The sequence below is a fragment of the Limulus polyphemus genome, unplaced genomic scaffold (genome assembly GCF_000517525.1).
Source record: "Limulus polyphemus unplaced genomic scaffold, Limulus_polyphemus-2.1.2 Scaffold3848, whole genome shotgun sequence".
In the NCBI taxonomy this organism is placed as follows: Eukaryota; Metazoa; Arthropoda; class Merostomata; order Xiphosura; family Limulidae; genus Limulus; species Limulus polyphemus.
Genome location: NW_013669458.1, coordinates 60,785 through 74,924, shown reverse-complemented (window position 1 = coordinate 74,924; position 14,140 = coordinate 60,785). Strand labels below are relative to the sequence as shown.

Sequence of the window (14,140 nt, the reverse complement as noted above, 5' to 3'; positions counted from 1 at the left end):
GAGCAGACTAAAGACACAACCTACCTCTTTGAAATCATGGTTCGAAAAAAAAAGATGGTGTCCAAACCTGTTAAAATGGTTGAGAAAGCCACTAGGGGGACATTCTGAACCTCCAATTGGTTATTCATGCTATATATAGAAGTAAGTGTATATAAGGGAGCATTTCCAAAAAGGAAAGAGGTGGGTGGGGTGCCACTGTGTTTGATTTATTACATGAGCAATATTTTAGCAAATTGAAAAGATAAGAAGCTCTTGTTTTATATTCTAGCTTGTCAATATCGGTAATTCGAGTTCCTAATTCGTACAAAACTACAGACTTAGTATTTTGACATCACAAACATCTAATTTGAACCAGTGCTGCATTCATCATATCACATGACAGAAACAAATCAATGTTTAACTGTTTTTTAATATGTACTTTTAAATTAAGAATTTGAGTAATGTATAATACTAAGATTTGAATTATAATCTACAGTTTGATACCAAAGTTATTGACATAAGTTCATGAAATAGTAGTTCAATAAAATTTTGAATGTGAGTTAACAAATGCAATGACATGGCCTTTCACCAGTGACCCATCTGGAAAGGGTTAAGAAGCAACCAAGACAGACTCCATTATCAGAGCCGAGAAATCTATTCTCACTCCAACACAATATATTGTTCATTTGGGTATCAATTTTAAGATGTATTTCTGTTGGGCTCAACTAACTCCCATTCAGCTCCATGCTATGGAATAAGCAATCCGAGTCTTACTCACCTTTCCTTCTCCCACTGTATGGATGATTCTTTCTCTTTTGAGGATGTGGGCATCACTCAAATTCCTCATTCCTTTGGGATGAGCATACATGAGATCCCTTCAATGGCCTTTATGCAACCAATGGATCATGCACAATGATTCACTGGATTCCCAGTTTTCTAATTCAGGTTCATCATTTTTTCTCTCGAGGGTGGTTAGATAGGAACAGTACTATGATAGGTGTTACTCTGCCACCACCTTGTCCAGTGATCCAACTCTTCACAGATGCTTTGCTTCAAGGATGTGGTGGGTATCTGGGAATTCCAGGGCCTATGGAAGAAAGATGAGGCTTCTCTACACAATGTTGTAGTACTTATTGCTGTTGAAAGGAAGATGTCTCATGGTCTGGACTTATTAAGAGGAAAAATTGAGGATTCACTTTGACAGTTCCACAGTGGTGTCTTCTATTTCCCAAGAAGGGGGCATTTGGTCCAGGTCTTTTTGTTTTCGAACCTTGGATTTTCTTTCTTGGGCCCACTCCTATCATATCACCCTACTAGCTTGCCATGTTCTGGGATGATGAATTTGGTGGCAGATCAATTGTTTTGATCCAAATGGGTTCTCCTGACAGAATGGATAATGAATCATGAGGTTTTCCATTACATTTGCTATCAGTTTGGAACAATGATCACCAACCACTTGTCAGGTCTTGTTGATAGCACTAGATTGGCACCGAAACCCTGGTTTCTGCTTCTGCAGTACCTTTAGGAGTGCCCACCTCTTCCACTTCCTCTTTGGCCATCTCTGTTGAGGCAGCCAATATCTGACATTGGACATTCAGCCATCCTGAAGCTCCAGCTTCTTGAATGGAGGTTATGTCGTCCTTCGTATGGTGTCAGGGTTTAACTTCTAAGGTTGCTATGTATCCATCTCAGTCTTTGCATAGTCCCACAATGGACATTTATCAATGGAAATGGCACACATATTGACAATGGTGTAGGAATAGGAGGTTGAATCCACTTCATCCAGAAGTGCCAACCATAACTCGTTTTTTTACCTGGGTTATTGACAAGGGATTTGCATCTTCCACAATCAACTTGTATAAGGTAGCATTATTGGACTACCTTTAAATACTCAAGTTGAAAATTATTTGAGTCCCCAATGCTCTCTGGCCTCCTCGAGTTGTTTCAGGTTCTTCATTCCAAATAACCATTTCAATTACCTAACTGGTATATTAAGGTGGTATTTCATTCTTTTTCTCTACATCCATTTGAGACCTTAGCCCCATGTACAATATATTACCTTTCCCATAAGGTTTAATTTTGTTGCTACTGGCCTGCAGACATCACCGGTCAGAGTTGTTTGTGCTTATTGTGCACTGGACACTTTATCATTCTACCTATGTCCTCCTATACTCAGACAGATTCTTTTTTCTTAAGACACTGGCAGCCAGGGAAGGGGCTAAATCCTTTTCACCAATTCACCTGACCACTATTTCTCACTTCTATGATTGATCAGATCTTGATGATTTGTGGTGTTCAGTGAGGGTCATGAAGTGTTATGTTGTCCACACTAATGCCTTTAGAAGTGCTAGACAATGACTTTTTATTCATTAGGATCCTTTAGTTTTCTGGGACTTATCCCCAATTACTTTGTTGAGGTGTATATGGAATTGATCCAAATTATTTATTCTGGGCTCTTTTGGAGGTGAGGAGTCTTCTTCAAGTCACATCTCTTCAGATTTGCCACACTCTTAAGGCACCCCCCAGTGGCACAGTGGTATGTCTGTAAACTTACAATGCTAGAATCCGGGTTTCAATACCGTGGTGGGCAGAGCACAGATAGCCCATTGTGTAGCTTTGTGCTTAATTACAAACAAACACTCTTAAGACCTTCTCAGCCCAGTTGAATTGCCCACTTGAGAACATTGTGCAGGCTGGTATGTGGACTTCCTTCAATACTTTTATCTCACATTACTTACATGATGTAGCAGTATCTTCCTCTGAGGGTTTTTGGATTACTTCCAGTAACTTTCTTAACCACATCTGCTAGAGGTGTGAGCATCTTCATTAATAATATTGTCTCTTCTTTATTTTCCTGGGTCCCTTACCTCTTTTTTTTTTCACAGGATCCCAGTCTGTGGCGAGTGTTGCCCAGGCAGGTGTGCTTTTATCAAACCAATTCTGCACTAGCAACCACTAACACAATATACTTTATTTAGGTTGCAACAGGCTCTGTAGAAATGTGGTTCCCATAAGACTACTTAGAGGCAACCTGGGTGGTATTACTGTACTAAGCTGGACTGCCACTCATGGACTATCATGAGTAAAGCATAAAGGGGATCCTGTCTGTCCCTGCCAATCATTGGATTGAATAAATCGTGATTGGTTTGTTTTTAAAAATTGAGGAAACTTGTTTCACCTATTGCACTATTTCCTGAGCACTGTTCCTTGGGGCTCCTCAATGTACAGTACCCCTCGTTTCCTACTAGTGGAGCTAGAGAGTTCTTACCACGCCCAGTTTCCAGTTGCTAGGGGGATGGACAGAGGCTATTCTTTCAGAGTGTTCGCATGACTTTCTCCACTCTTTGAGAGGAGAATGAAGTTGGGGGCCCTTCTACATGGGTCTCTGAATGTTTTTCTCAGATGTTGGTAGGAGAGGCACCAGCCTAAATGGGAGCCTTCTCATAGTACTGGTTCAGAGTTTGATGATCAGTTATCCAGTTGGGTTGAATGTGACCATTCTCTTTGATCAATATCAGTTCAGTTCATTGTTCATGGAAGAGTGTCCTTGGTTCAGCACAATTTATTCCAGGTACTTCCCAAAATTCTGGGGGAAAGTGGAATTTACCTTGTCCACACAGTTGGGGAGTGAGGATGAGTGTTCATAATTCCAGACTGAATGAGTTCTGTTTCCTCATGTTAAGTGTGGCATAAAGAATCCTGTCATTCCAGGTTTGGAGTGTTGCCTTTTGGACTTCTTCAGATTGAGGAGAGGGTTTGTCCACTTCAGTGTTGCTTACCTTCTCATCATGATTCCGGTGGCTCAGAATGCATCACTCTATAGCTACAGGCTGGGGTCCACTCACAAATATATATATATGGTATGCTCTTCAATGAGAACCTAAATTGTGCAATTCAGGTGGAATTTCATGTGATCCATCATTACTATAGGCCAGGCCTCAACCAGATAGGTAAGGTCTCACTACTCGGGGTTGGAATTATAGGGCCATGGTTCCTAAATCCCACATTGGTGGCTAGGGCACTTTGACCACAATATATATATTGTTTTGGATTAGTGCAGTTCCCTCATTATGGTGCTAATCATCCACAATCTACACAGATGCATTCTGTATGAATAATGCCCTAACTGGCTCCTCCACCTTGTTAATATGTGATTCTAGGTATAAGTGGGAGTAGAGGTATGTATGTTTTGGAAGGTAACATTTTCTTAAATTGAAAATGTATTTCCAATGTTGTTGAGAACCAGGTGTTATAAAAATTTCAAGTACTTATAAAAAGGTTAATGAAAACTTGTGGGTATCACACAAACAGAATTTGTTTTTTGTAGTCATATGTCAAGGAGTTTACAGAGCATCTTGAGTTTAAGCTGCTACTCTAGATATAAGCAAGTGTATTTATACATGTATATGTTTTGCTAAAGTGTACTTTTTTATTATATTTTTTCTAGATTCTGCCATCAAACAGTTTGTTCAATTAGATGGAATTTCCTTGACCCTGAAGGCTTTAGCAATAGAAGATTTGAGCATGCAAGAGTTTTTAACTGCCATTCTTGTGTACGTAGCTGGACATTCTGATTACAGAAATGAAATAATTGTAAACAATGGAGTGGCAGTTTTATTGAAGAAACTTGATTCATCAAATTCTGATGTTCAGAAAAATTCAGTAGAGATATTGAAATGCTTATTTGAAGTAAGATTTCTGACTTTAATACACTGTTTGTTATATTAATATAGATTCACACTAATTTATGGATTTTTAAACAGAAGAAAGAAAAATAATACTTATGTTTAAAAGGAGATGACTTGAGTTTTTTCTGCATTAATAGCATCTGCTTTTTTTAATTTTACTGTTCATGTGATGAATATCTTTATGAACATTTTAAGTCATACAAATAAAATTAGTTCCAGAATGAATTTTTCTGTTTTTCAAATTATGCATAATTGATGTCATTTCATGAAAATTAACTTTTGTATGGATTTTCAAAAGCTAAATAATGTAATGTTTTTCATAAAACTGAAATTGCTATAAATTTCATGAATAGTTTACTAACTTAAATAGACATTTGTTTACTAAATTATAAATTTTTAAAGTAAAATTTAAATAATTTCTGTATTTGTCGAAGAAGTAGAATAAACTAATCTAAAAGTATGATATGTTCACTACATTTGGCAACATAAACCATCCAGCATGCTCTGTAAATACCATACCAAGTAGGTGGATATGTAGCGTTCTTGATGCTAAAATAGTTTAATTTAAGTGAATTTGAGAAGGGAAAGATTTTAGGCATCTGATTTTAGTGACTTTGCTGTGTCCAGTGTAACCCCATATGAGGGTTGTGCTGTTTGCCTTCCATGAATACAGGTACCTTGAAATGCATAAGTCACATAAGCCATACATAGTCTTCGAGAATGGTATTCATTGGAGTTTTGATAAGAGTGGGTAACTTCACCCAGTTTCAGAGTAATGGCTGAATGTAGTACGGGGAAGAAATCCCACATTGTGTTGGTCTGTGATGTGAGTGTTGAGGTGTGGGCTGCATGAGGAGTGAGATCTATTTGTGAAATGCCTGCACTCATTACAAGAAAACTTTACCGAGTGTGTTCCATAGACTATGGTGAATTTCTTTTAGTCAACCAATCATGTATTCTGTTGCTCCAGCAAGACTATGATTTGAACCACAAAGCACTCGCATCTCTTATGTTGTTTAGAAGCTGAAAGCACGGCTCACAAAATGTCAGTAGTTATTCAAGCTAAGGCATGTGCTTTACAGTATTAAGAAATATGCGATTAGCTCTTCTCTTTGACTATGTGCCCAAATGGTTCTGGAATATTAATTTATTATTATTAATTTCATACCTTTTGAAAGGCAAATTTTTATAAGCTAGAACTTGTTGCTGTATACTTTTTGTGTTTTTTAATTCTTAAACATGCATTAACTTCTCTTCAGTTCTAAATATTCTGTTTGATTGTATCAAACATTTATTTTTGAAAAATTATTATGTAATATAGTGCTTTATTATGTTTTCAGAATCCAGAGGCTGTCAATCAGTTTTGTGAAGCTGGAGGCTTACGTATTTTGTTTTCATTGTTATCGTCTCAGTTTCCAGTCATCCAGGTGTTAGCATTAAATGTTTTACAGAAGTGTGCAAAAAATGGTATTTGGTGTTCTCATACTTTTTCACTATTTAAAGTTCTACTTTACATGTAAGTTATTTACAGTAGTGTGATAGAAGTTCACCTGTGCATGTGGTATTTTTATTAGGAGATTTGAACTGTCTTCAGTTTTGTCACATAATTGATGTGATATTTTGCAGTATTCACAGAACAATGGGAAACAACCCAAAATTGCAAGATTATGTGCATTTTATTTTAGTGCAAGGCTAAACAGTGGGAGTTTTATGGTGATCAAATCTGAAATTTAAATTGTAGGCCCTTTGTATTACTGCTGAGCCACTGAGGAGGTGTATTGAGGTGAAGTATTATTCTATAGTAAACTATCATTTTTACTGAATTCTCAGATGAAGTAAATAGTGTTGTGTTTTTATAGAAAAAATGATTTGAGTTTGGGTTATTTTAAAAGTTAGTATTTTTAATTAAACAAACATTCTAAATTGCGAAATAGGTATTTAATATAAATTGTATTTCTTCATATTAAAATAAATTATGTTGTTAGCTGTACTGAAGAGTTTAAACAGTAAAAATTGAATATGCATTTTCAAGACTGAGAAATATCTTGATTAGTAAATTTCATTTTTTGGTTTTAGTTATTTTGTTATCAGTTATATATATTTTGTTTCTATTGTTTAATTCAGCTATATTTGTATTTTTCTGAAAGTTTTACTTACTTGCTTCCTAGTAAGTATTAAATATTAAGTCATTTTTATATTAAGATACCAACAGTCTGCGTATGATTATGTTAAATGCTAAGTTGTTAGCCATGTAATATGTAATCCTTTGGTCTGGAGAGGGAATATAAACACTTTTGAAGAAGTTAAGCAAGACTGTCAAGAGGATTTAGACTCAAGGCTGTAATGATACATAAGATAAGTTTGAACTATTTAAAAAGAAATAGATTAGTGCATATATTTACATGATCTTTATTTATGATTTAATATTGTTTTTAAGAAGTGTCTAATATTGTTCTTTTGTGTAGTCTAAGGAATTAAGTTTTTTCTTTTTAATTCGTTTTTATTATTTGGTATGAGTTATTCTTAACAACATTGCTTATTGAATATTTGTGTTTGAGGTAGAGACATTTCGTTACAAACTCCTGGCCAGGTACTATTTTATTATTGGATGTTGATACTTTCTCAAATTTTTATTGTGTTTAATAAATTTGTAATATATCATACCCTGGTAGAAACATGATTATTTAATATCTTACAATGCATCGAGGAAAATGTCTTGAGATTTTTCCCTTGCTCTTTTGTATTTCCTTCTTGAGTCACTAATTGTTTTATAAGGAAATTTAAGGAGCTTGAGAATTTGGATTCTTCAAGTTTTTCACTATATAGTAGTCACTGGTTGAAACATCTTTGCGACACGTTCACCAAAAATTTGATCAGACTAGTCACCTGTTGTGAAGTTTGAGGTTTTTTTGTATACACAACAATTATGCTTAGATATATCTATTCAAATGGGCCTCCCAGTGGCAGAGTGGTATGTCTGCGGATTTATACCACTAGAAACCATATTTCTATACCTGTGGTGGGCAGAACACAGATAGCTCTTTGTGTAGCTTTGTGATAAATTACAAACAACAACAACTATTCAAATGGAGTTGTATATCTCAGACACATTCTTTAGATATTATGTATTAGTTTGAACAATTGTAAGTTATATTATTTATGGTTGACAAGTTTTAGCACGTTGTCTTTTTTACAGCTGATAACATATAAAACATAATTTTTTTTAGGTTCTCTAAAGAATAACATTGTGTTTCATATTACGTATTTTTTAATTGCAACATATCGCATACAATGTTTTCTAAATTTTTGTTTTACCTTTCTGAAAGAGGTCAACCATCCTTTTCTTAAAACTAAAATATTTAAGAATAAAAAATAATTGAAGTGTAAAAGCATTTTACAATTCAATATACATAAACATTTAAGCAATGAAAAATTTACTCATTTCATTGGTTCTACATTAATGATGTTTAATGACTGATTTTTGTGCATGAAGGGTGTTAAAAAAGAACTAACTACACAGTTTTATTCTTAGTAAGAATCAATTTTCTGTTCTTTATTGTGATTAAAATAATGTCTGTTAATGTGCAATAATTTAATGTTACTTGAAAATAATAAAGATGGATACTAGATGTCATATTTTTTATATGTTATTGTTTTTCATATTATCAGCTGTAAATAAATTTTTGAAAACATTTTTTCTGATCAAAAATTGCAACTTAACTGTTCTGAATTTATTTGCTACTTTTTAAAATGCAAATTATTAGGCTATATCAGTATATATTTCTGATTTTGGTTTTTATTTATATATTTATTTCTTTGACCAGAATCATGCAGAAAATGGATATTGTTGAAAGATGGAGTGGATCAGTTGATGGAAATTCTCTATAATGATGAATTTTCTGATCTTCATGCTTCCACACTTGGAATCCTTCTTGAGTGTGCTAGTAGCCCAGATATTGTAGTTGTGAGTTGAACTTTTGATATGCTATTGATATTGTTGAAAGATGGAGTGGATCAGTTGATGGAAATTCTCTATAATGATGAATTTTCTGATCTTCATGCCTCCACACTAGGAGTCCTTCTTGAATGTGCTAGTAGCCCAGATATTGTAGTTGTGAGTTGAACTTTTGATAATATATGTATGGTTAAGCCAAAACTTAGAAAACCTGTTGTTATACACTAGTAACCTACCTGATCTACTCCTATATCAGTTACTGTTATAACTTTTTTGCAAAATGTAATTTTTTTTTTTCATTTCAGCTTGAATCTTTCTTCGTGTATTCTTTAAGATGTTAGTGTCAGCACCAGATATGAATACTTTACTAGTCACAATGAAGCTGTAAGGCCAATATAAATATTTTTCTGTCAGGGTTTGAACTTAACACCATTTCTATAACATGTGAAAGTTTTAAAGCTTTCATTAATATTTTTCTCTAACTGCTTCCCTTATATAATATATATGAATTTTTTTTACAGTACCTTCAGAAAGTGTCAGCAATAAACAACTTTCTGTCTTTTGTGGAAGGAACAGAAGACAATGAAACAAAACAGTTATCCCTAAGCATCCTAGCTAAAATGGCCCAGACAAGTAAGGTTTATTATGGTTTTAATTTATGTTATATAATGTTATATAATTCTAAAAGAATGACTTTCATATCCATATCACTTTCACAAGACTGTTAATAAAGTTTAATAAAACATACTTCCAGCTTGTACTATAAATTTTTCAGTTTGTCAATGAATTTAGTATTACTTTCACTGAGAAGTAATGTTTTATATCACATGATCTTTAATATAAGAAGCTGATCTGTGCTGCTTTTAGTCTATAGTGTAATCAAAGATTAAATGTATTATAATTTTTATTGGTCGGTAGTGTGTTATTTTGTATCTTTATTGTGCGATACCTGTTTTATATTATGTTTTAGTGTCATCAGTGATTATGTGTAATATCAATTTTGCTGAATAATAATGTATTATTTAGTGTATTCTTTAATGTAATTGAGCTAGTTTATTGTGTATATAATGTCATTAGTGATTAGTACCAGTTTCATGTGATAATGTGTGCTTTGTTTTAATGATACTTCCATTTCTGACAATTTTTTTAAGTGATTGAGACTAATAACAAACTTAGTTGGTATGAAAATGTTAACTTCTAATGGGACTTTAAGTTTGTATTTCTAAATATGGTGATGAAAATACATACAGTTTATTAAGCATTTGTTTTTATAAATTTCCTTTCTCTCCGTAATTAAAATGATTCCTCCTAAAAAAATAGTCAGCTAGAGTTACAAATATCCGAGTTCTCTTACTCCCAGGATTTATTAGGTAATAGAATCCCTTAAAAATAAATATGCATAATGTGCTTTAAAAATTATCAGGTACTTATCTGGAATGTAGTTTAGTCCTCTGTTTTCATGATTTCATTTCTTCTTTACCAATTGGTGGATAAAATTGTCTTGTAAATGTTTGCAAATTTTGCACTATAATTACACAAGTACATTTATTGCCAAATAAGACATAATAAAACTTAAACTCAAATCTTGCAGGCATGTAAGTAAATGTGGAATTTAGCGAACAGAAATAGCACTATAGATTTCAAATAATCACAGATGTAATTTGTTTTAGTTGTAATTGTTACTTTAAATAACTATCATTGTATAAAAAAGTTGATTTTTTTTTCATTGTGCAAATGGTTTCTTATCTATCTCAAAGGCTGTGTTTGATTCATTTTTAAAGTAAGTATAATACTAATTTTATTAATACATAAAAGTATCTTATCCATTCAGATGAATTTCGAGATCTTCTTCACTGTGATGGGATAGAAAAAAATTTACATCAGCTTCTTAATCATCATTCTCAAAGTGTTCAAACTGCTGCTGCTGAAGTTATAACAGAAATGGCTGCTAGTCACTCCAGCAAGGAATCTTTTCTTAATCTTGGTACAATATTTTTATCATGCTTATATTCATTCAAGTAAAGGTATATTTATCTTCTCTTACAATCTTGTAACATCACATTATAATGTTTTAGCCAGAGACATCACTAAGAACTGTAAAGTAAAACATTTAACACTTATTCATCTGATGATTGTATCTTGCAGGACATCATATGATGCAGTATTCATTTTGCAATAACTGCAGATTTCCAAATATGTGTACAAGTGATTGGCATTCTTTTCTATTCCAGGCTAGAAGACTATGTATTGTAATGATGTTATCCACTCATATCTGAAGCTATCATTTTGGTCACCTTTCTTGTCAAATACGTTTATAGTATAGCGTTTTAGCTTGTAGCTTCCATAACACAAATGTTGATTGATTTGACACATGTTCATTATTTATTTGAGCTAACTTTTCTGCTTGACTGAGAGTTAGCATTGACATAGTCCTCTTGTATGCTTTTTTGATTAGACAGACTGAAACTGGAAGTTATATCCAGTTTTTATAGTCTTGGCCTGCCATGTCTAACATTTCTTTATTTAAGGTGTCTATTTAGACTAATTTTATAAGGAATCAGTGTGCTAGATATTCAGTAACAATCATTCCCTTGTAGATTAATATACCACGCAATATACTTAACACACACACACACACACTGGCATTTTCTAGTACTGATTTCCATTCTGTAATCCAATTTTACCTGAAACATAAAAATATTTCACTCCCTACTTGTTATTAATGTTTTATGGGTGATCTAGTCCAGTAATCCTCAAACTTTTAAGATTGCAATTCCCTTTGCTCCCTCCCCATTCCACCTGGAAAAATGAAATAAACAGATTTACGTCACATTTAATCATCATTGTTGTCAACATTTTTTGTGTTCAGATATGTGAGTGTTAACTGTATTACTTCAGTGTAGTGGCATTATTTGTTGCAGTAAATAATTTTTGCACTAATGTTTTTCTTTTTAATCTTCTCATGGACCCTGAGAATATCTTCTCTATGCTCCTCCAGTTTGAGAGCTACTGGTACAGTCTACTGTATGTGCACCTCATTGCCATTTTTTAAAATTTCTGTATAATTGTCTGTTGTTTGGGGAAAACAAACAAATAAAACATCTAGTATCTTGTATAAATATATCTTTGTATTATCATAAATGGATGGGTTTAAACCATACATTTTGGATTCATGAGAAAACATCAAACACCTGAGGACTTTTTCAAGTTGTGTTTTCTTCTTAACAATATTACATCTGTAAAACTGCTCAATAAATTTACAACAACCTGAATTTGGTACATATGCCTGTAAACTACATTTTAGCTCTCAGTAATATAGTAATGTCTTATAACTGTGAAGAACACATACATTTGTCTTGTGTATTACACAAATCTTCTGTAATTTGAGATTTTAGTCAAGAAGTGTTATCATCAATATATAATGGATTATGTGTGGCACTAGATTATTGTTGATTCTTTTATTTTTATTATAGCATTGGGATGAAAAGCATAAAAATCATATGTTTAGCTCACTCAGAAAGACTACATTGCATTATTAGTGTGTAAAGAAATAGTTCTTGTTGCCCTGAAACTACACCATTAAAATTAGTGAGCTGTGCACTATTGTTGGCCTACTTTAAGTGAAAAACAGTAAATTTATAATTGTGGTTCCACTGGTTGTTTGTAAAGATACTTTACTTCTACATGAGCTTTCATTAATCTTTTTAAAATTCTTGAAATTTTTTATAATACCTTGTTCTAAGCAACATTGTAACTTATGAGGGCAGTTTAAGTTAGTAATATAGTTTTTTATATTTGTACATCTATTTCAGGCCCGGCATGGCCAAGTGGTTAGGGCACTCGACTCGCAACTGCGGGTTGCAGGTTCAACTCCCCGTCACACCAAACATGCTTGCCCTTTCAGCCTTGGGGGCATTATGAAGTGATGGTCAATCCCACTATTTGTTGGTAAAAGAGTAGCCCAAGAGTTGGTGGTGATGACTAGCTGCCTTCCCTCTAGTCTCACACTGCTAAATTAGGGACGGCTAGCACAGATAGCCCTCGTGAAGCTTTGCACGAAATTCATAAAAAACAAACAAACATCTATCTCACTAAATGATCTTAAAAAACCTTAGCATTTGATGTTTTTTATTCATACTTTGATATGTGACTTTATTGAGCAATCATTTCAAAAAGCTTTTTTTATAATTTCGTTTTTCTTGACTGGTCAAAAACATGTTTTGAAAGAATATACTGTTGTAAAAACCAATACTGTAATTGTACATATCTGAATTGCTTTTGAAACAGAGAAAGTTAGGAAAGCATCTTGCGGTTATTCTGGGCTAACATTTGTAATCTGCTTTCCTACTATCCAGGTACAGTCAATCAGCTTTCCACTCTTCTGCAGACATCTAGTGATGTGCACTTGTTGCAAGCTTTAATTTCATCATTATCTGTCCTTACAACAGGATCACTGAAGTCTTGTAGGTAGGTGAGCTAATCATTTTACTTACTAGAACAGGATCACTGAAGTCTTGTAGGTAGGTGAGCTAATAGTTTTACTTACTAGAACAGGATCACTGAAGTCTTGTAGGTAGGTGAGCTAATAGTTTTACTTTCTAGAACAGGATCACTGAAGTCTTGTAGGTAGGTGAGCTAATAGTTTTACTTACCACAACAGGAACACTGAAGTCTTGTAGGTAGGTGAGCTAATAATTTTACATGGAGATAAGGAACAATGATAGTTTGGTTACAAATAAAAAAAACAACAAATTTTGAACAAGAATTATCTGTTGTGAATTGGGCAGCTGAATTATCTGGAGACACTGAACAGATGTAGAAAATTTTAAATATTCAAGGTAAACATATTCCTTATAGAAAGAAAAGGTAGCTGCATGTAAAAAACCAGGTTATCTTACAAAAAGTATAAGAGATAAAATTAAAGAAGAGCATCATAACTTTAAGAAATTTTAATTGACTGGTATGACAGGAGACTTAGAAGATCAAGAAAGTTGGTGAAATAGGGAAATAGGACATCACAATGGATGTGTGAGTAAAAGTTGGTTGAAAATGTAAAAATTAACAGTTAGAATTTCTTTAAATACATTGAGGGTAAACAAATGCTAGGATGGGGTAGGACCTTTGAGGGATGATAAAAGAAAACTCGTATCTGCTGATTATGAGATGGCTGGGTTATTAAATTTTGCTTTTTCTTCGGTTTTTAATAACAAAGTTTTAAGCAGTATTCCATATCTTAAACAGTTGACAGATGGAAATGAGATTGAACAAGGTGACTGCATTAATTCTGAGCTGGTTAATAAAAAATTGGGAAGTTTAAAAAACAACAAGTATCCTGGGCCAGATAATATTTCCCCAAGGGTTTTGAAGGATATTGAAGATTGGATATGTGAGCCACTTTCTACTATTTTTTGTCAGTCCTTGAATAGTGGCCAGGTACCAGTTAGCTAATGTAACTCCCCTTTTCAAGGGAGGTGATAAAAATTGTCCCAGAATTATAGACCCATTAGTCTTACATCAG

At 33.5% G+C, this 14,140-nt stretch overlaps 1 protein-coding gene across 1 annotated transcript in view; it reads left to right on the top strand.

Moving 5' to 3' along the window:
• LOC106470155 (armadillo repeat-containing protein 3-like) overlaps positions 1-14,140 on the top strand; it is a 68,951-nt gene that overhangs the window by 17,196 nt on the left and 37,615 nt on the right. The window contains exons 5-10 of the mRNA XM_022398735.1: positions 4,427-4,668; positions 6,008-6,134; positions 8,492-8,631; positions 9,144-9,255; positions 10,454-10,606; positions 12,978-13,089. Coding sequence (XP_022254443.1) covers positions 4,427-4,668; positions 6,008-6,134; positions 8,492-8,631; positions 9,144-9,255; positions 10,454-10,606; positions 12,978-13,089 — 886 coding nt within the window. The remainder of the gene's footprint in view (positions 1-4,426; positions 4,669-6,007; positions 6,135-8,491; positions 8,632-9,143; positions 9,256-10,453; positions 10,607-12,977; positions 13,090-14,140) is intronic.